This window comes from Gigantopelta aegis, chromosome 4, assembly GCF_016097555.1.
Source record: "Gigantopelta aegis isolate Gae_Host chromosome 4, Gae_host_genome, whole genome shotgun sequence".
Lineage (NCBI taxonomy): Eukaryota > Metazoa > Mollusca > Gastropoda > Neomphalida > Peltospiridae > Gigantopelta > Gigantopelta aegis.
Genome location: NC_054702.1, coordinates 27,851,509 through 27,875,380, shown reverse-complemented (window position 1 = coordinate 27,875,380; position 23,872 = coordinate 27,851,509). Strand labels below are relative to the sequence as shown.

The window sequence follows — 23,872 nt, the reverse complement described above, 5'->3', positions numbered from 1 at the left end:
TTTTCTTTCTGGGAGACTGAGATTGCATTCAGCACACACATTGTAAATATTCAATTCCATAGCCAGTGTTTCTACCTGAAAGAAATTTTTGGGTATGGTGCTATGGAATTGAATGCAACCAAAGTCAAAATGGGGTATGGGGGCCTCCCCCAGAAAGAAAATGGGTCAGGTTTAGGGTTAGGGTTAAGAGTAATTAATTTTGTCAAAAGGTTGACTTAAAAAACAAAATCTGCAAAACAAAATTACTTTCTGGCTGAAACCCTGGCTCACACTGCAAAGAATTTTGTTTTAGCTAATTTGTTTTAATATGTAGCTAGTATTGTATTTAAAAGATAGCAGTTGACTAATTTGGCAATGGGCAGGGTGAATCCTGCATTAACATACAGTAAAGTACACTTACAACGAACATGCTTAGAACAAACTACTGCATAGAACGAACTGGCTGTAAAGTCCTGTTTGATCTACCTAGATAACATTACCGTATATCTTCGCCTGTAAGTCGATCTCGGCTATAAGTCGAGTCCCTAATTTCAAGCCCTGAAAACATATTTTTTTATTGACCCGTTTATAAGTCGACCCATGAAAAACAACTTGTAAATATTGAAGTATTTCTTATTTTCAGCACATGAGAACAATAATGTACAATATTTGAACAAAAGAAAATTATTTTACAAACTTCGATTTTCACGTTTTGTACATCGCAAACAAGTAACATAGCATCAAAACGAAATATTCCCTTAGTAGATAGTGAAAGCTGTTTGGCTGTTACCGTATGGCACTGTACAGCATCGTACAGCATCGTTTTGTGCACAGACAACAACTTTATTTATAAACACTGACAACATATCACTACAATAAAACTGAAAGTATCAGTTAATCACATGTTTTACCGCCATATTAATACATGTAAGGAGGATAACTCTGGAAAGTACACTGGTTTTTATGGGTTTCTAGACGTTTCGTACCCAAACCCGTTCGTACCATACCGTTTCGTAACCACTAGCATACCAGTTCGTAACCAATTAAATAATGTCATACATTACACCTAACATTAATATATTTTTTTAAATACACAATTATAATGTTATATTACAAACATATTGTAACATTTAGCAAAAAATGTGTTGTAATAATTACTCAGTATCTTTTATAAGCATTAAATGAGCAATTATGTGCTGTGCATCACTGAAGCATGCCGTTTCGTAACCAAAAAGCAAACCTTTTCGTAACTAAAAAGCATACCTTTTTGTAGCCAAAGAGCAATTCTTTTGTCATAAACCCATTTAATATTTGATTGTATTAACCCGTGTAATAACGGTATGCAAATTTCATGTCATATGCAAATTTAAAAGTTCATAATGATACTTTCACCTGTCAATAATTGAAGGACTCGGTGCTAAATAGGGAATAAGTCACATTTTGAAAGTTTTGAGAAATATACCAACATATAAGTTTTTATTAATTTCACATTTACCTTTACCATAAATACAATTGTATGAATGTACTGGGTTTCAATATCTCTATATATAATTGTATAATTATGTTAATATTACTATGTTTGTAAATATTATTATGTTTGTACATAAAATGTTGTTTTGTCATGTAAAAAGAAAAATGTTATGTGTTTGAAATATATCAAAAAATAAGCTGACTTCGCTTGACATGATTCTTCGTGACAATTTCCAATTGCTAATTATTAAAATGCAGTTGGCTTGGATTTTTGTTGTTTTGTTTTTCATTAAATAACATGTACAGATGTGGGTACGAACTGGTATGCCTTTGGGTACGAACTGGTATGCTTTTGGGTACGAACCGGTATGGTACAAAACGGTATGGTTACGAAACGACCTGATACCTTTTTATGTACTTCCCTATTGCTCTAGTGAACTGCAGATATCAGTCTAAGCTGATTTGAGGGAAAGCTCAGCAATATTCATGAAGTTAATCACCGACAAAACATTATTTGAACAATCATTAATGCCAGTGACCAGATTTCAAAATAAACTCAGGCAACAGGTAGTTAGTATTGTTTACATTTTTGCTATTAGTGATGACTGTTATTTTAACTAAGTGGACTGTTCTCTTGGCATGTGATAGTTCATCAAGATAAACGTCTCCGGCACGATATTTATTATTGTGATGTTTATTGCTGTGCCGTAACGTTTATCCATTGGATCGAATTTTCCATTTGCAATCATGATTTAATAAAATCAGGCATATGTGCTTTATTTAAGAGCCTCAACACGTACAACAACATATTTTAATAAATTTTAGACAAAAATATTAAGTACAATACCTTTGGTAACCTTTCCAGGCCTGGTGCTTATAAAGCATTTAGAGACCAGACTCGAGACTCTAATAGAGTCTGAGACAGTATCGTCATGACAACGCCATACAAATTGTGTGCGTGTGACGTCATTAGAGATTGAGTCTGGACTCTAAAAGTTTTATAAGCATGGGCCCAGGATTAGATGTTTGAAGATGACACATTTAAACATTTGAAAGCTATTTTTATCCTGGCACATCGAAAATGCGGAATGAAAATATTGCGGAACGAGAATTATTCGTATCAAGCATTTTACGTACACCTAATAAAAAGCAATATTGCGGAACTGAATGGAATTGATTATTTATTTATTTTTATTTCTATATATTTGATTTGTGTGGGTTGCATTATATGCATTATTAATAATATTATCACATTAAAGTTTTGGGGTGTATTATTATTTTTTATTATTAAAAAAATAATGATTGTCAGTACAGGTCATTACTTATTTTAAGGACTTCATGTATTTACTTTTTAAAAAATTATTTCCTTTAGTCTTTTTTTTTTTAAATATTATTATTACAGGCCATTGCTTACATGTGAATCAAAGGTTTTTATCCCTTTGTTTTCTTTAAAAAAAAAAAATCTTAGTTTAATTATTATTGCAGGTCATTAGTTATTTTAAGGGTTTTATTTATTTATTTATTATTCATTTTTACTCTTTTTATTTTTAATTTTTTTTGCTATAACTACTGGTTATTAGTTATTTTAGGGTTTTTATTCAATAATAATAAAATAAAAAAATATAAATTTCTTATAATTAACATGCACAGCCCCCAACCCCACAACCTAAAAAAATCATTGATTATAATAGTTTCATTAATCTTTCATAATATTTATATTAATCTTTTATAGCAAGTTCTGGGGAAAGGTGAATACACACAAAGAAATGGGGAAACAGACAATTTGAAAGTTAAACTGGCCGTTAAAAATATTTTATACATGTAAATCTAAAATGTTATAATGATTGTTAGCTCCATCTAATTTATTCCTTGAAGCATTCATTAAACTACTTTCAAAACTTGTACTATAAGTCATATGTAGTTACATAACAAATCTGCACAGCAATGTACTTAAATAAAGTACTGAAAAAGTATGTTCAACTACATAATTATCAAGCATTAATTCTCAAATGTTAACCATAACATTCAGAAATTAACATAAGTGTATGAACATGTTAACTGTAAACTTACCTAAATTAATCCTGGTACCAACAGAAAAACAGGAATGATACACATCCATCCCACTACTTGTATGTTATTATCAAGTCACAGTTATGCATTCATTACAAAACATGTTCATATGGTTGCGAGGCAATAATCAACAACACAGTTAATGTTCAAACGGTTAAGTAGGAATCGAAGTACACATCGGTTTAGCCAATGTGCAGACAGGTACAAGGCAGTTATCACAAGCAGCAATTGTCATCAAGTCACACTTATGCATTAATTACAAAACATTGTCATATGGTTGTGAGGTTATCCTCAACAACACAGTTGTATTGCACTGATGTGTTTCATTCATACTGTTGATGACAGCTGCTGTTAGTGATAATTTATTCCTACTTAACTAATTTAACATTAACAGTGTTGTTGAGGATTGCCTCACAACCAGATGAACATTTATTGCAATAATTAATGTATAACTGTGACTTTGTGACAACTGCTGCTTGTGATAACTGCCTTGTACCTGTCTGCACATTGGCTAAACCGATGTGTACTTTGATTCCTACATAACCATTTGAATATTAACTGTGCTGTTGAATGTAATTAATTCATAAGTGTGACTTGGTGACAACTGCTGCTTGAGACAACTGCCTTGTACCAATGTGTGTTAAACATGGGTAAGCACACTAAATTATGAATAATGCACATTAATTACGAATAATGCACATTAACAAGAAAACAACAAGAAACAAGCAAATGTGTGATCTCTTGCTACCCCGTTTCATCTCTCTATGTATGTCTCCCCAACCCCCCTCTGTCTTGTTTGTATATAAGTGTGTATGTGTGTGTGTGTATGTAATGGAAACATTTATAAATGAAGAAAAAAAACACGGTTTTTATTTAGTTACTAATTAAATTAATTAATTTATTATTATTAAATCAATAATTTATTTATTATGTTATTTATTTATTATAATTACTAACATTATTCAGTAATTTATTATTATATTATTTATTAAGTATTAATTATTTTTTTTAGTATATTATTTAGTTGTTATTAATTAATTTATTATTTATTAATTGATTTTTAAAAAATATTATTCATTAGTTTATTTATTTATTTATTTATTAAAATAATCCGATTCCGCCAACAGTTTTCAATCACATTTTAAATATGCTCATAATGGCCGGCGGGAATATTCGAGATTTTGTTCGTAACTGACAATTGGATTAATGCAGGATTACTGTTTGGACAGAATGTCTATTTATACGTAAAACGTAACTCGGGATGTTTTCTTTATACAGTAAGTGTTTATATTTATTGGTACATCTCATATTTCGCCACGAAATACTTAATTCCATGGTTGTATCGATTCCGCCTGAAATCTGGGCGGAAAACGCACGCTTGTTTTTGCTGTTAAAGTTGTAAACATCGGGTCCAATAAATGTCAAAATGTTAAAAAACGGACCGTAGATGTTTACCTTGGTGAACTAGGCATGTGAGTGAGACCTCACGCCTTTTTTCATAACAAAAACCATTCTAATGCCAAAAAAAAAAAAGGTTATAAAAAATAAATGTGTCAAATTAACATATTTGAGTATATATACAGGGCATACTTCAACAATAAAACTTGTAAAATAATCCCCAAAACGGTAATATTTTTGGGTGAATTTTTTTTACCCTCTTATAAGTCGACCCCCCAAGTTATAAAATAATTTTTGGGTGAAAATAATTCGACTTATAGGCGAAGATATACGGTAATAACCAACTTATGCAAATATGTGTTCAACAAACTACTGCTATCACAAACTATCATTGTCCCTTGAACCGTCAACTTTGCCTATTCCAATTGCTAAACCGGCCTCGGTGGCGTAGTGGTTAGGCCATCGGTCTACAGGCTGGTAGGTACTGGTTTCGGATCCCAGTCAAGGCATGGGCTTTTTAATCCAGATACCGACTCCAAACCCTGAGTGAGTGCTCCGCAAGGCTCAATGGGTAGGCATAAACCACTTGCACCGACCAGTGATCCATAACTGGTTCAACAAAGGCCATGGTTTGTGCTATACTGCCTGTGGGAAGCGCAAATAAAAGATCCTTTGCTGCTAATTGGAATGAGTAGCCCATGAAGTGGCGACAGCGGGTTTCCTCTCAAAATCTGTGTGGTCCTTAACCATATGTCTGATGCCATATAACCGTAAATAAAATGTGTTGAGTGCGTCGTTAAATAAAACATTTCTTTCTTTCTTTCTTGCCTTTGTTTGTTTGAGAATAACACCATTTTTTTTTTTTTTTTTTTTTTTTTAGAAACATGGTGGGCTGTTGAGGATTTTCCCAGAGGGTGAGGACATGGTAGCAAACGTAGAGCCAAAGTTTGACAGGTTGGTCTTTTTCTGGTCTGATCGGCGGAATCCACATGAAGTTATGCCAACTTTCAGAGAAAGGTAATTATACTCTAACCATCTTACTAAGTATTTTACATATTTGTTTTATTTGTTTTTAATTTTTTTTTTAATTTTTCATTTTGTGAAATTCAAATCACAGTATGAGTTACAAATTTTTAGAATTAATTGTTTTTGTGTAACAGCAAATGTCCTCTTGATCATAAATAAATGATTAAAGTTCACTGTTAATATTATTTGCTCTAAATATTTAAGGTGATTTGGGAATAATTAAAGTAGATTGATTTCTCTTATTTATCCAAAATGCCAAAATGACTTAAAATATTGGTAATATTTAAGGTGATATAAATGTATAAATAGTTTTCTATCTATTTGTTAAAGTTTAAAGTTAAAGTTTATTAAGACATGCTTTAATGGATACTGGGAATATTCCTTCCAAACTTTTATTAGGATGATCCTACTTTAAAAATTGTTGGAAATAATGAAGCTATTTAGCTACTTTAGGATATTACATTATTTTATTATTATTATTATTTTTTTTTTTTTATTTAATTAATTTTTAATTTTTTAATTTTTTTAATTTGATTTTAAACTACATGTACACAGCAATAAGATGTTGTGCCTGTATATATATATATATATATTCATCTGACATTCACCTCTGGCTTCCTCTTCATTCATTGTGACTTTATGTGAAAGACTATAGTATATATTTTAATAGTTTGTATATTTACATGTATACTCATAATTACTTGTATCTTCACAGCAGTTCTGAAGAATCTTTTTTATTGTTTTGCGTCATCACGATCAATAATAAAACATTTTTATCAAAGAAAAAGAAGATTAATAAATAAACACAAAAGTATATTTTTATTAAAATTAAATTTGATTTTGAAAAGTGATCTTTATAAAGATTCAACTGAAACAAGTCTTAATGGCTATGAAATGCAAGGCTGAAAAATAACATACATAAAATGGCTTTGAAGTAATTAATGATTTTATAAAACATCTTTGATGTTACCCAGATGAATTGTGGTTGTTCACTGGAATCCATTTGATTTCATTGAGTAACTTAATTCCTGTGATAAAAATGTGGAAATATAAATGTTTACATTGAAAATGCCTTTGTGTATGTAAGATTAATTTATTAAAGAAAGTCGTGCATCCATATTATATGAAGAGAATGAGTAAATATAATTCAAGCTATGCAGTATGCTTGTTTATTATCAGTTGTGCTTTGAGTTGCATAAAATGAAAATGACTGCAAAACTTCAGCTGGAAGTTAAGTGCAATATAATAAATATTCCACAGCTGTCATTCGCTAAATCACATTTCATGATTTGGCGAAAATATGTCCTTACCAGTTCACCAAAAAGCTCATTCGAAAACGGTTTTATTTGTAGACCTGTGTATATCTAGTTTTAAAATGTTACTTAAATTTGGTAGCTACATATTTTTGGATCAAATTAGCCAAATTGCTATTAATATTTGGTGTCCAGCTTACCCTAAACAACCCTAGTAATTTGTGTCAGAATTCAGCAGGGTGAATGTAAAAAGTAAATAAAATTAATTAATATCAAAATATTTTCCTCAATGCAACTAATGTGAAAGTCACAGTGGACCAGTTTTGACATGGTCAAATACCTATAAAAACATTCAGCCAATGCTTTTTGATTATAATGCTGCTTCTGATTTTGTTAGATATTCCCTCGTCCTTTTCATCAACATTGTGTTGAGAAAATATAATATGGGCGTTTAAAATACAGATGTCAAGGGCAAGGCTGACACTATGAGACGAAAATATTACAAAGTTGTACATTAAAAGGAATAACATACTTTGAATTCTTACCTTTATATTGATCAGTATACCTTCTGCTCCAGCATTGTGGAACATCTGAGATACTTTTGCCATATCCATTGTGTTCATTGCAAACATGTGTTATATGTGGTAAATAAATCAAGGCTATATACATGTATATATACACCATATAAATACACAACTGACGGTTACATTGCAAACTACATGTATTAGTATGTTACATGTTCTGAAACTGAGGATAAGTTCAGTATGCCAGTTTGAAGCAATTGGGTTGGTTACACTAACTAAGCAAAAATCACATGAAAGGACTTCCAATTACCTAAAATTTTGAAATTTACTGTCCCCTGTACTTCTGATGATAGTAATAGAATAATATGCTACCAATGTTACAGTGTTACATGTATATGTTGTTAGCTATATGCATTTGGTTTTTATCCACTGGGGATAGGATTATTATGTTGTCTAAAAATAACATTGAAGACTTAAAATATCCCTTTAGAACTATAGATATTAAGTTTTATTTTGCAAGATGAAGAGTTGAAGCTTAGGTGGATGCTGCATTTATGTGTTGGTAAATGTGTATTCCTTTTCGATATCCTTGGGAACTAAGGCTGTTTACACTTTTTATTTGCTGACAGTTGGTATTGTGCCAGCAGGAAGAAAGCCAACTTTGCTACACTCCGAATTAGCACCTACTTGGATAAACAAAGCAAAAATTTATCACAGACATTTTTGTTATTGACTTGAACTTCCCACAATTGTGTTGGATGATGAATAGTGAAATTCTGAAAGTGCAGTATTTTGATTTTGGTATCCATGGAAACTCTAGGAACTTGATGCAACACCATGATCCTCATCTGCTGTCCACTTCAGCTCAGGCTGTAGGGCGTGGGTAATTATTCACCATCTACGTATAATATATATAAGGACAATTGTTTTTTCACTTTACACTAATGTAAATATCTTTATCTCTAACGGTTCTGTTAAGTTTGCAGATCATGTGGGGAAAAATAAAATTATTTTGCCAATTGGTTCCATCCATGACATCACAGGTAACTGCCTGCGCTTAGAGAAGGAAATAAATAAAAATCCCCTTCCCAAACCACAAAATTAGTTTTAAAACCGTAATATTACACAAAATGGCTAAACATGTATATCATATATCTAGCAGCACATTAGGCTTGTGTACACGGACGTTTTAAACCTGGGCTACCTGGGTTATGTATCTACACATCAGGGTTGAGCTCTGCTTTTACCCAGAAGTTACAAGGCCAAAAATATATATATTACTGTTCTCTGGTCAGCATGCATGTTGATTTTTATCCTCATGCATCAAAATATTTTTTAATGTATCTATACCAGAAATAATCCCACTCCACCTCAAATGTTAATGTTAAAGAAAATCGGTAGCACAGCAAGTTTAGGGAAACCATGGCCAATGATGATGGACCCAGGCAGATGAGAAGGACATAAAAAAACAAAACGAAATGTAATACCCACCTTTTCTGTGCAATCCATGCTTTTAAAAAACCGCAAAGCATTGCTGCATTGATCCTGGAACTTTGGTCTGACCAGAGACCGACTATATATATGTTTTTGGCCTAACTTCCCTTTTACACACCACTGTGTAGAAGGATAACCTGCATTATATCATAGTGTCCTGACTGCAGTAAAGGATCCAGCAACTGTTAATTTTCTTCCAATTCTGTTCAATCCCTGCAATTACGTAAGAAAATGTCCATGGCAAAAAAACATGCCATTGAAAAAAACCCACCCTGAATATAGTTAAAAGGCAAAAATGTGCCGTGGAGAATTAAAAACTCCACGGCAATCTCCACAGCATTGCTGTTTGCCGTGGGCAATTGCAGGGGTTGCTGGTGCATGTTGAATATTTTTGAAAACTAAAAATCTAAATAAGGAACTAAAGAAACATTTCTGATGATAAAGGAAAAGGATGCAACATAGAGGTAATTGCTCTTTTAATATGTTTTTCTTCTGTACAGTATGTACAGTGCATCATTGAGAAAATTATTGAAAGTCATTGACATCAAAGTCATTGCAATATATACACGTATAACCTAGGTTATTTTAATCCAGGTTAAAACACTGCCTGCGTAGATGCGTTTTTGAACAAAAATGTTTAGAATAAGTTATATTGGATTCATACTGGTATGATCATGCTATTGATGTCATCAGTTTGAATTTTTAATAGTACCCCTGAGATATATGAGTACATGCATTTAATGTTACGTTTACCCTTTAAGTGTTTATACTGTTGTCAGAAATTCAGATGCATTGTTGAAAGATAAAGCTTTTTATCCCCAGCAGTATAACACTTAACAGGGTCAAAGTCGCCTGTGCTGCTTATCTAAAGACATGAAATAAAACCAATTATTTCATTTTTCAGGCCTTCCTGATTACGAATTGTGATGCAAGAGAATACATGTATATTTAATTGCAGTACACATGTATTTGAAAAACTGAGAGCCATGAAAAGTTAAATCTGCTCAAGTGGTCACCTTGCAGTCATTAAAATTGAGATGCACAATGCTAATTTCCTAAATGTAATTTAATACAACTTGACGTGTTGTAGAAGCCACAGTTTGCATCAGAAGGATAGAGCCCATGCAACCTCTGTGGGGATGCCTATTAATTCCGTAGCTAATTTGCATAAAGTACTTTTTTAAAATTCAATTGTTTTTGCCAGTATGACTAACTCTGGGTCACAATATGGCTCTGGACACTGCTGTTACAGATGGCTGCTTGACAAGTTTGAACTTGACGTGTACAGAACATGTTATGATTTTACCGATCTTCATTGTTTTATCTTTAATATTCTGAAGCTACATGTACTCCCAAACTGGTTTTGAGTTGAATGGATTTTTGGATAAGATTTTGTTTACATAGTACCGTACATGTGGGTTTTTTTGTTGTTGTGCATATGTGTGTGTAATAATCTATTTAGGGAATGTGGTCTAAAGTTTATTTTATTTAACAACGACTCTAGAGCACATTGGATTTTTATCTTATCATCGGCTATTGGACGTCAAACATATGGTCATTCTGACATATTTCTTTAGAGGAAACCCGCTGCTACCACATAGGCTACTCTTTCCAGTAAGCAGCAAGGGGTCTTTTATATGCACTTTCCCACAGACAGGACAGCACATACCACGGTCTTTGATGAACCAGTTGTGGACCACTTGGTTGGAATGCAAAATAGCCCAAATTGCAAATGGGTCTACTAAGAAGGATTGATCCGATGACCGACCGCTTCACAGGCGGACACACAACCGCTTGAGCTACATCCTGCTCCTGAAATGTGGTCTAAACCATAAACACATAAGAACATTTATTAATTAAATGTTTTTCCTGTAGACTAAGTAGATAGAGTGCAACTTAATAATTGAATTTCCCTTACATTCATTATAATATAATGTCATTCCATTGGTTCAGCCGTAGTGACAGGAGTTTGTTAAGTTTCGATGAATGTAAAAACATTATGTCGTCAGGGAATGTCATACCTGATGACGTCATTTAATATTGGTAATTTGTCTTATTGAGCATTATTATTTTAACCAAAAATATAATTCAAAATAAAATATGAACTTAATGTTATTATTAGTAAGTATGTTTCAAATTTAATTATAATTATTGTCCGTTATTTCTTTCATGTTCATCTGGGTATGAAAAAATAAAAATCACCTGCAAACTTAAATGAGAAGTGCTTCACCTACATGTATTCACACAGTTTGCGGATGATTTGTTTTTTGTTCATACCCCTATGAAAGTAAAAGAAATAACAGACAATCCTTAAATGAATCACTGATGACAATGTCCAGTTATTCCAGTGACACATGATGTATCAGTCGCAGGTAGACCACCGATTGGATTTTTGACTGAGTGAGACTGGAGAGATGGGACCATGGCACTGCATTCTTATTGTTTTTCACAACAGAATCAAAATATCTTAATTAAATATCAATCATATTTCCCCACCTCTGCACAAATGCAAAAAGAAATGTATTTAAAAAGTAATTAGCAAATGATGTAATGAGATCTAATCATTATAAATTCACAGATAAGTATTTATATACTTGTGTATACATTGTATATATATATTTTCAATATCTAATCATTTAACAACTTATTTCAGTACTCTGCAATCTGATTTTTGTTTTGTACATAAATGATGTTTTTATTTTCAGATATGCTGTTACCGTGTGGTATTATGACACAGATGAAAGAAACAGAGCGGTGAAGAGATTTAAAAGTAAATTTTCCCAATTTTTGTTTTTATTAAAACCTGCATGTGATTTATATAGTGATGGAAAGAAAAAGGGAACATATGGAATTTTAGACCAAATTTAATTTGCTACAAGTGTAATAATGTCTGTATTTCATTACTACTATTATTCTTTATTAATTTTGTTGTTTATTGTCAAAAATTCAAAACCAATGTTGTATATTGTAAAATATGTCTTTTTGACAAATATATTATTATTATTAATATCAGTAATGTCAAATTGACTACCATAACAATATGTCATATTCTGTCATTATGGATTGAGAGTTTTGTTTGCAATCATTGTTTGCTGTTAATAATTGTTTGAGCCCTTATTTCTTTCTGTCAGTATATTAAATGACATTGAGGGTCAGAACTGAGATAAGTCAGATATGAAGCTGGGTCATCTTGACCTAGACTAACACACACTGTCTAGTAAGGCTCAAGAGGCTGCTGCCGCTCAAAATACACAATAATATACTTTCTGATAATCGGTTTCATGCTTTCCATCTTAAAGATAAAGTGTTGTACAGCTTTAGAATTTATACCAGTACCAGTGTTCAAGAACTGATAATCAATTTCTAGCTGTGGGATTAAAAATATGAGCAGCAAATATTGCTTCCCACTCCACAAAGTGTGAGAAACAAATATTGCTTCCCACTCTGCAAAGTGTGAGAAACAAATATTGCTTCCCACTCTACAAAGTGAGAACAGCAAATATTGCTTCCCACTCCACAAAATGTGAGAAACAAATATTGCTTCCCACTCTACAAAGTGTGAGAAACAAATATTGCTTCCCACTCTACAAAGTGTGACAAACAAATATTGCTTCCCACTCTACAAAGTGTGAGAAACAAATATTGTGAGAAACAAATATTGCTTCCCACTCCACAAAGTGAGAACAGCAAATATTGCTTCCCACTCCACAAAGTGTGAGAAATAAATATTGCTTCCCACTCCACAAAGTGTGAGAAACAAATATTGCTTCCCACTCCACAAAGTGAGAACAGCAAATATTGCTTCCCACTCCACAAAGTGTGAGAAACAAATATTGCTTCCCACTCCACAAAGTGTGAGCAGCAAATATTGCTTCCCACTCCACAAAGTGTGAGCAGCAAATATTGCTTCCCACTCCACGAAATGTCAGCAGCAAATATTGCTTCCCACTCCATAAAATATGAATAGCAAATATTGCTTCCCACTCTACAAAGTGTGAGCAGCAAATATTGCTTCCCACTCCATGAAATGTCAACAGCAAATACTGCTTCCCACTCCATAAAATACTGAATAGCAAATATTGCTTCCCACTCCATAAAATATTGAATAGCAAATATTGCTTCCCACTCTACAAAGTGTGAGCAGCAAATATTGCTTCCTACTCCATAAAATGTGAGCAGCAAATATTGCTTCCCACTCCATAAAATGTGAACAGCAAATATTGGTTCCCACTCCACAAAGTGTGAGCAGCAAATATTGCTTCCCACTCCACAAAGTGTGAGCAGCAAATATTGCTTCCCACTCCACGAAATGTCGGCAGCAAATATTGCTTCCCACTCCATAAAATATGAATAGCAAATATTGCTTCCCACTCTACAAAGTGTGAGCAGCAAATATTGCTTCCCACTCCACGAAATGTCAGCAGCAAATATTGCTTCCCACTCCATAAAATATTGAATAGCAAATATTGCTTCCCACTCTACAAAGTGTGAGCAGCAAATATTGCTTCCCACTCCATAAAATGTGAGCAGCAAATATTGCTTCCCACTCCATAAAATGTGAACAGCAAATATTGCTTCCCACTCCACGAAATATCGGCAGCAAATATTGCTTTCCACTCCACAAAGTGAATTTTAAGACTTGTTTTTGGTTTGTGCTTTTTGCTCTGCTGATGCAGCGGTGTTGTTGGTTTTCAGACTTACGTTTGTTGGGTCCAGGGCCCGTGCTTATAAAACTTTTAAGAGTCGAGACTCAGTCATTAATAATGTCAATTTATATGGCGTTGTCATAACGTTAAAGTCTCAAGACTCTTTGAGTTTAGACTGAAAAGTTTTATGAGCACCAGGGCCCTGTTCCACGAAGTGATCTTAGTGCTAAAGTCACCTTAAATGCACATGGTAATTATGCACTTGTGGTGATCTTAGTTCTAAGATCGTTTCGTGGAATGGTGCCCAGGCCTGGTCCCACCTGTTGCAACACGGCTTGGTAGCAGATATATTGTTTATGTGGAAATGACAAGAGTTGTGCATAGAGCTTGATCAACTTCATTTAAAATTATGAAGGATATCGGCCCCAAGTTCAGCCAGCAAACATTTCACTAACGTTCACAAACTATTTGATTGCTTCCCATCGTGGCCATTTGGTTTACTGTGAAGTGCATAAACCAGTCTAGCGGACGTTTTTCCGCTCGGTTTGGCTGAACACAGCCCAGGACTCACCCTGTGCTTTGCCAAATTAGTGAATTGCTTCTCTTTTGTTTCCAAAATGGCTATAATGTTTAGTGCTCAGCTAATAAAATACTGTTTAAATTGGCTACTTGTTATTAATGTTCAAGAAAATATACTACATTATATCTGAAAATTGGATAAAATACTTGTTTTTGTAGTGTGAGCCCTGGAATATGTTTCAAAATGTACATGCATGGCCCTGACAGGGAGAATAATTCCATTGCATTTGTGGATTATGTCCCATACTGAATGAAACTACTGTGGTTTTACCACTCTTCTGCCCATTGGGCTATTTCTCGTTTCAGCCAGTTCACCACGACTGGTATATCAAAGGCTGTGGTATGTGCTATCCTGTCTGTGAGAATGTGCATATAACAGATCCCTTGCTACTAATGGAAAAATGTAGCAGGTTTCCTCTCTAAGGCTGTAAAATTACCAAATGTTTGACATTCAATAGCCGATGATTAATAAATCAATGTGCTCTAGTGGTGTCGTTAACCCCCCAATCCCCCCAAACTACTCTTCTAGTCATCTTCTGCAGGTTGTCTTATCATACAACAACATTCCTTCCAAAGTAGAAGATTATTTTCTAAACATTTCAGTGTTAATAGTTATTAACTTGCTGTAATTAAAACTTAACATTGCCCAGTTTATGCCATGCCATCCCTAGGGAGGGAAGGAAGGAAGGAAGGAAATTTTTATTTAACGACCCACTGAACAAATTTATTTACAGTTATATGGTGTCAGACATATGGTTAAGGACCACACAGATATTGAGAGAGAAAACCCGCTGTCGCCACTTCATGGGCTACTCTTTTTCGATTAGCAGCAAGGGATCTTTTATATGCACCATCCCACAGACAGGATAGTATATACTACAGCCTTTGTTACACCAGTTGTGGAGCACTGGCTGGAATGAGAAATAGCCCAATGGATCCACCGATGGGGATCGATCCTAGACCAACCACACATCAAGCAGACACTTTGCCACAGGGCTATGTCCTGCCCCCGTTATCCCTAGGGATGATGTATTACCTATAACTTCAAATCATAGTTGTACATGTATCTGTATGGTAGACAACAAAAAGATACAGTTCTTTTGTCCCTGCTAATGTGTTTCTGTGACTGGATGTATAGCCAATTATTAGGCCAAACAAAATAAATTACTGGTCTCTGGTCAACACGCATGTTGATCTTGACCCTAGCACATTTTAAAATATTTTTTTTAATTATTTCCCGCAGTAGGACGATTTTTGCGGATTTTCTTGCTATGATATGAAACCGCATTTGGAGCCAAAATGCTATCGCACATCAACTAGGATGTGCATTCTGATTTCAGTTTAACCTGCTCTGTGCAATCCATGCTTTAAAAAAAAAAAAATCAGTGTTCTCTAGTAGTGTTCTTAAACAAAACAACTTTTTGTTTTTCTGTTGTATATTGGGCAGGATATATATAGCCCAGTGGTAAAGTGCTAGTTTTTTTATGCGGTTTGTCTGAGATCGTGGGCCAATGGGCTATTTCTCAATCAAGCCAGTGCACTACAGCTGGTATATCAAAGGTTGTGGTATATGTTATCCTGTCTGTAGGATGGTGCATGTAAAAGATCCCTTGCTACTAATGCCAAAATATAGCAGATTTCCTCTCTAGGATCATGTCAAAATGACCAAATGTTTGACATCAAAATAACTGATGATTAATGAAACTTTAACTTTAACTTTCTGTTTTTTTGTTTTCAGGAAGCTTAGGAAACTTTGACAGGAAAGGTTCTGTGCCACAGGCTGTTCCTCTTATCAACAGCAAAGACTAGATATCTGTAGACCAGCATTCCCGAGGAACTTGTTCTTCAACATGTTACTGCTTGACTCCAACATATCTTCGATCATTGTGGAAAATCTTATTATTCAGACTTTGTGGCTTGAAATTCTTGTTATTATTTTGTCTCCATGTAAAATGACATGGATCATTTGCTGTCGGAAATAGTGTGAAAGTGAAGGAATTTTGTGCAAGCGGTTATTAGCAAAAGCAAATGCATAATCTGTTTTGATGTATTAGTGATGCCAAAAGGTAAGAGTACTTTATTATTTGTAAAAAAAAAGAAGAAAAAAAAAAGTTTTTAGTATTCTGCAATTCAGCCATTTCATTTTCAATTGAAAGTTGCTTAATTTGCTGTAATATTGTTAGCAAGTCTGCTGCCTAGTTTTGGGAGTTTTTAAACAAATCTTAATAAAAGCAATTTTAGACAACAGGGGTTGGGGGAATACACCGTCAGCTTTCATCAGTTTACCTACAAGTACTACATTTTAAAATGAAAAGGCTGTATTACTAAGTACCATAAAAAGATGAAACATTTATTGGTTTTCTAGAAAAATCTGCATTCGTTGTTTCATTGATCCAGATAGCGATATTTTTGTTGGTCTACAGCCATACATACATATCAGCTGCCATAAAATATCATCTCATATGTAATCACAACTTGTTGTGGAATTTGATTTCAGTCTGAATGTTACAAACACACAGACTGATTGCTATATTCTGTTGATTCTTGTAGCTTTCGGTTCACCTTGTTTTTTGCAAAATATGAGATGTATATATATATATACATGTATATATATATGAGCGAATGTGTCATTAAAATAGTGCTCATACATGTGTGGCCAGTGTAGTTGAAAACAAGTTGTATGCAGATTGTAACATGCACAGTGACAAATACACAAACAACCTTTCAGTTCATCCTGTTTTTTGAAAATATGATATGTTTATGGGTGAACATGTTATTCAAATCATTGGCAGATCCAGGGGGGTCACATATGTCCTCAGACCTCCACCCACCCATTTTAAAAAGAAGAAATTCATCATTCTCAATATACAACACTAAATTGCCCAGAAAACATGTTTTTAAGCATCTGTATTTGTAAATTTTCCAAGAAGCATGCCCCCAAAAACCTATTACAGATCTTTCTCCCTTTGGGAGCTCGGTTTGTTTTTCTGTGACAAACACAAATTGCCCTTTCAGAATTTTGTGAGCCTCCACTTTTACAAAGTACTGGATCGGCCCCTGAAAACAGTGCTCATATGGCCAGTGTAGATGAAAACACTGTTTGCAGACTATAACATGTACTGTTACATGTATACGCTTTAACATTCCACTAATAGCAAAATAGTACAAGAAAAGTAGGAAAGAAATAGATCAGTGTTCGAGATTAATGGTATCCCAATATCCTGGGGATACCAGAATTTAATTTTGGATACCAGATTTCAGTAACCCAGTATCCCAATGGGACACCATATAATGTTTTTTGGGTTTTTTTTTTAAATTTTAAAATCCTGCGTTTTTATTTTTCGCTGAAACAATGAAAGTCGTCATTTACTGATGAAGTTAAGTAACAGTTAAGGCCAAGTTTGTTACAGTGTTATTTATGAATTTCATTTAAATGGGATACTAAATTCTCAGGTGGGATACCAGATTTTGAAATGTTAGTAACCAACTGGGATAATACCCAAATGTTTTAATCTCGAACACTGTAGATGTGTTGTTTTGTTTTGTATTTCGAAGTAGGAGACTAATCAGTCTTTGCTGTGAGCAAAATCAAGGCCAGCTGAAGATCATGTTCTTGAAATGGTGCTAACCGAGCAGTCGGTCACGTTTCATGTCTAATGTATTTAAAAATGTATTTCAAGGTGATCAACTTGCCACTCTCTTAAAACTTTACTGACGAGTGTGCTGGGGAGCAGGAGTGATCACTTTGCTGTCCTGATGAAGATTGATATTGATTTTAAATATATTTATTACCAAATTGCAATGGTAAAGGATTGGTCAATAGGCAATGACTGTATTGAAACGTTTTTGGGAACCTCTAAAAACATGGTAGTTAATCTGTAATGAAATTGTCAACAATAACAGATAGAGATGTCATACTAGGGGATGAAATTAACTAGTTGCCAGCTGATTTTGACAAGCTGGGATGTCTGTCACAACAAACAGGTCAGTTTATTTAGTGTGTTCATAAATAATATGGTTCACATGCTTGGAAGGTTATGGTAGAATGTGTTATTGAAACTTGGTAAAGTACAATTAAGGGGCATCATTGAACATTCAATCATTCATTCCTTCAGGGTCGGTAAAGCCAATAAGAATACACAGAGCAATTGATAAAATTGACTCGTTTAATACAACTGCGTTTAATATTCTGTGATATAAATAATTCACTGCTGTTTTGTGTCATTATTGAGTCATTGTGACCTACTTTTCACACCAGTGAATCTATAAAAGGAATGCTCTGTGAATATCTCCCAAAACTTGGCCTGGCAGGCTGAATGTTTAGTGGATATAGGCATGCCAAAGAGTCCCCTGCCCCTGTCCTATTTCTCCCAAACTAGTAGAATGTCCTGGAAAGCTAATATGTCACATGCCATATTTAAGTCAAAGTGACCTATGTTTTATGCAACATTGAATATCAATTATTTTGTTGTTGTTGTGACAGATGTAAAGTACAATTACAATAAGATAGCTATTAATACTCCAGTGTTGACTTCAAAATAAACTTGATAATTTAATATTAGTGGTATGCATATGCAATAAGGAATGTATTACTCGTTGCACTTGGTGCAAAGATTAGACAATAGTCCATGTATTGTGTTTAGAGAAACAACCACTGTATTATGTCATCAGTGTTAGTGTTTATTTGGCCTTGCTGAAAACTGTAATAAAAGTTTATTTTTGTATACTGGTACCATACAACGATCCTGTTGCCAAAATAAGTATGACGGTAACAAAGTCTGTAACAGTTTTCTTTTTATATATAAACACTGTGTATTAATTATTGGTTCATAGATTTATATATCAATGTCTTGAAATTTTGACAGTGATGACATTTATTGAAGACAATAATAGAAGAAAAAAAGTATATATATATATATGTATGTAAATGTAACTGAATTTATTTTGTGGTAAACGTTTACTGTCTAAACATTTCTCATTTTCTTAGGTTTAAGGAAAACTGGTGGCCACGATACCTAGACTAGAAATGTTATATATGCAGTCATTGTTGGCTCATAGACAGTTGAATCTGTACATAATTATGTGCTTTTACTACAGAGTCAGAATGCTAGTCATAGAATATATGGTGCAAAAATGAAAAACCCAGACCACAAATTATGTTGTAAAACCTTTTCATGTGTTCTGGAATGATGCCGTGGACTGAGCCTTTTCGTTATGTCACGAACTAAAAGTGTTGGACAGCACATTGTCACATCCACAATATAATTAAATTGATAGCATGCTGTCATGCTACATTAGGGTTAATACAGTTCGAATAATAAAAATGTATTTATAGTCGTGTGACTCCATGTGCATTTGTATCCTTTTCACAGTTGAAGTAATAAATTCTTGTGCCTGGGATTAAGAATAATTCAATAATGTACACTAGCAATACTTTTGTGAGCCAATTGCAGGGTTTCTGCCAGAAAAAGTGTTTTGGGTATTGTGTTATGGAATTGAATAGTTACAATGTGTCTGTTTAATGCAACTGCAGTCCTCCAGAAAGAAAATGGGTTACGTTTAGGGTTAGAGTTAAGAAAATCATACAATAACGATAAGAGTCATTAATTTTGTTAAAAGGTTAACTTTAAAAAAATATAAAAAATTTGCAAAACAATTTGGGTATGGCGCCATACCCATTTTACCCTCTGGCAGAAACCCTGAATTGTACTTCTTGTTATTAGAGGAAATAATCTAATTAGATTAATTAGATTTTGATTTCAAGACAGGTAAAAATGCTCTAGTTTCAAATTATCATAATTATATTTATTTTTATTTTTATTTTTTTTAAACCTAGGAAAAACAACATACCTGGAATTCCTGTATTTAAGCCCCGGGCTTAAATATGGAAAATACCACCTTGCAGAAAATAAAGTTTTATCTGAAATTAGGCCCAAGGCTTAAATAAGTAAATACAAAACATGTTTAAAATTTGGGGGGGGGGCAGTTATTAATTCAACAATCCATACATGCATTCTAGCCACTTCACTTTCATAGTTACGGAAAGGGAAAAGCTATAGTGCTTCATAGTTCCGACATCAATAAATATAATTATTATTTTAATGGACACATGATCTTTATTTCATGTGCAATTTCTGCTTAAATTAACTAAGGATTCTTGTTGAAGTGAGGACATTACAGTTTTCATATTATCGAGTTATTTAATTATGTAAACATATTTGATATTGATTAATTGAAGGTGTTTTTATGATAATAATTTTATTTTTTCATCACAGTTAAATGTAAAGATATAAATATTTATTTCCACTATGCTAAAGCATCTTCAATTCTAATATATTTAAAATTTGTTGCTAAGTTCTTCTATTCTTAATAGTAAATATGATATTATTTTTTGTTTTGTTACATAGGTGGGATTCCTGTTGAAAAATATTATCTGAATTTAAGCCCATAGGTTTGAATATCGTAACATTTACCATTTTGTAAACCCATGGGCTTCATTTCGGGTGGCCTTAAGTATGGGAAATCTTGGTAACTGTTTCTTGACTTCAATATTTCTACAACTTATCTGTTGTAATGATCAGATATCATATAATTTCATTACATGTACATGTATAAGGGATAATATGCCATAAAGAAACGTTTACGCTCACTACTAGAAGTGTAGCAGTGATTACTGTTGTATTTTTCTTCTAATGCACTAGACTGAATGACTATTGACATAAATTGATAAAACCAAATTGTACTGGTCCATCTGCTTTACAGTTCTTCATATTCATTGAGGGGTGGCAGTCAGCAAAATGCTTGGTGTGTTTGAGGTTGTCATGGATTAGAATTCACCCCAGACTACAAAATTATCACTTTGTTTCTAATACCCACAATTTAATAAAACTCTCTTGTAATTTTTGATGTAATGAAATACATGAAAGATGGAAAGCAAAAGCTATTTGTGAAACTGATTGTGCATTGTGAGAAGTATTTGCTGCTTGCTCCAATTGGCCCAATGGACTATTTCTTGTTCCAGCCAGTGCACCACGACTGGTATAACAAAGGCCGTGGTATGTGCTATCCTGTCTGCGGGATGGTGCATATATAAGATCCCTTGTTACTTATGGACACATGTAGCAGGTTTTACCTCTTAAGACTATGTCAAAATTACCAAATGTTTGACATCCAATAGCCAATGATTAATAAATCAATGTGCTCTAGTGGTGTCGATAAACAAAATGAACTTGTAGTTTTTGCTGTAAAAATAAGATGGAAAGCAAAAGCTATTTGTGAAAATTATTATCAAAAACCTGTGCAATTTGAGCAGTATTTGCTGCCTGGTCCCTGTCAATTTCTAACCATGATTGTTACATATTAGTGGTGTGACATCATTGGTTAATAAGCTGATAATTCACTCTGCATTAAGCCAGTGAGATATGTTGTTGCTGACAAAGATTCTGAGGCCAATTTCACTAAACATCGTAAGTTTACGTCTGCGACTAGCAGTTATACCGGGCATACGTTTACACGTGTCTGGCATCTACACGTATTTTACGAAGAAAATCACACCATTACGGAAAATGGAGCATATTAAGGACAAATGAAATATGTGTACTTACAACTATATTTGTTGTACTATGATAATAAGAATTGTGTTTTAGTCGTAGATTTACGGTTATGTACAAAACAAGGCTTACGATTTTTGTGTGAAATTGGGCCCCGTTACATTGCAGATATTGAAATTTACCTATATTCGTTTTTTCATCATAAAATGTGACATTTTAAAAATTGTTATTTAAAGTATATGATTTATGATATTTGTATTATTTTAAATATGACATTCTAGAAAATGTGTCATTTTATTCTAGTAATTCCCAGTTAATAATTTGTTTTGAATATTTAGTCTGGATTATTCCATACCGATGTACTGAGTGATCACAGTTGATGAATACATCCAGAAAACGTTTTGCAGACTTTGCAGTACATTTTGAATGTATGTCATTTATTGTTGCATTTTCTTTTCAATGTTTCTTTGATGCCATTTTAATTCTATATTTTGTAGCAAATTATATTAAAACATTGCTGAAGTTATATTGAGGACACCACTTTTGTGCTGGGGTGTTGTTCAGCATTCATTCATTCATTCATTCATTCATTTATTCCAAGAACATTTTACGGCTCTGAAATTTGTGTAAATGATATTTGGACATTTGGTTTGATGCTAACGACCTCAATATGTTTTGGTTGGTGAAAAATTAAAAGCATAAAAAAAATCATTAAACACCAATGTTTAGAATGGCTGAGGACTTTAATTCACCGAAAAATTTGGACTACGATCTTTAATGCTAGGCTGAGGGGCAGTGATTGATTTGATTTGGTATAAAATGACATAAATAAGTAGAATTTCTGTTACTAGTCCATCAGACAAGTGCATCTTAAATTCTACATGTCTGCTAATATTTTCACATATTCAAATACGTAGTTTGTTATATTCAAGAGCAAAAATAATGCTTTTTGATTATGCTCGAAACCTTAGTAGTATATGAGCATGTTAAAATATATCCGCTTTTTGATTGGTCAAAAAGCAACTGAAAGTTTATTAATATTATTATTTTAAAAATAATGTTCATGTTCTAACATGCATTAGACGAACATCTAATATTGCAAGTGTCAGCGACATCAAATACGTATATTGTATGTGAGACATTTAATTCTGCGAAATTCTTTTTTATTATTATTATTATTATTACTATATATATTTTTTTTTTACCTTCTTTTATTCTCTTTATTTAAAAATTGTGAAGATATTCTGCTGGTTTCTTATATTTATATGTATACATGTCTATAGAAATAAATACGGGCCTTAACAGGTATCGTTTTTAGGAAATGAATGGATCTTGTAATTTATAGTGGGTGTTCAAATTATTTTTCATTCGTGATATCGATTGCCTGATGAATTATTGTTATCAAGTTGCTTCCATTTGCATTAATTATGATCGCTTGGTTGACCTTTTAAATTGGATGGTTATGTGAATATTTGTTTATGTATCAATATCATGAAACTGTGATCTTATGTGTAATTGAATAAATTTACCAATTGGTAACAGTGTTTTGGGTGTGTGTTTGCTACTGTATTGGTACATTATAGCTGCTATCTTGAATATGTGTCCTCGTATAGAATAGATCATTCACGCCCGGCCCAAACATAATTGATGGCACCGACGTTAAATAATGTTGGGTTTCACCAATGGCAATTTTCTTTTGACGCCCGATAATTGCTATTGCCGTCGGTTGAAAGTATAAACAACCGGTTACTGAATTATTATACGTTTGTTACAACCATCCATCTGTGTCCGTGTCAATCTGAATAAAATTAGCTCTACAGGTAATAGTAATTAACCAGTGGAGCTAATTTAATTAGATTGTGTCCGTGTCTCACTGGGGCAGT

The 23,872-nt window shown here is 33.3% G+C and overlaps 1 protein-coding gene across 2 annotated transcripts in view; it reads left to right on the top strand.

Annotated features, from left to right (window-relative positions):
- The window catches only part of LOC121370300 (egl nine homolog 1-like), a 35,834-nt gene extending 12,306 nt beyond the window's left edge, over positions 1 to 23,528 (top strand). Inside the window, exons 3-6 of one of the 2 annotated variants that reach the window (XR_005957667.1) lie at positions 5,798 to 5,934; positions 8,350 to 8,603; positions 11,920 to 11,984; positions 16,178 to 16,248. Coding sequence is in view for 1 of the 2 variants with exons in the window: in XM_041495439.1 (XP_041351373.1) it covers positions 5,798 to 5,934; positions 11,920 to 11,984; positions 16,178 to 16,248 (273 nt within the window). In the remaining variant the exon portion in view is untranslated. Of the gene's footprint in view, positions 1 to 5,797; positions 5,935 to 8,349; positions 8,604 to 11,919; positions 11,985 to 16,177 lie in introns of both variants that reach the window. The other variant, XM_041495439.1, reaches the window with a different exon arrangement.
- Positions 23,529 to 23,872: the final 344 nt, after the last annotated feature.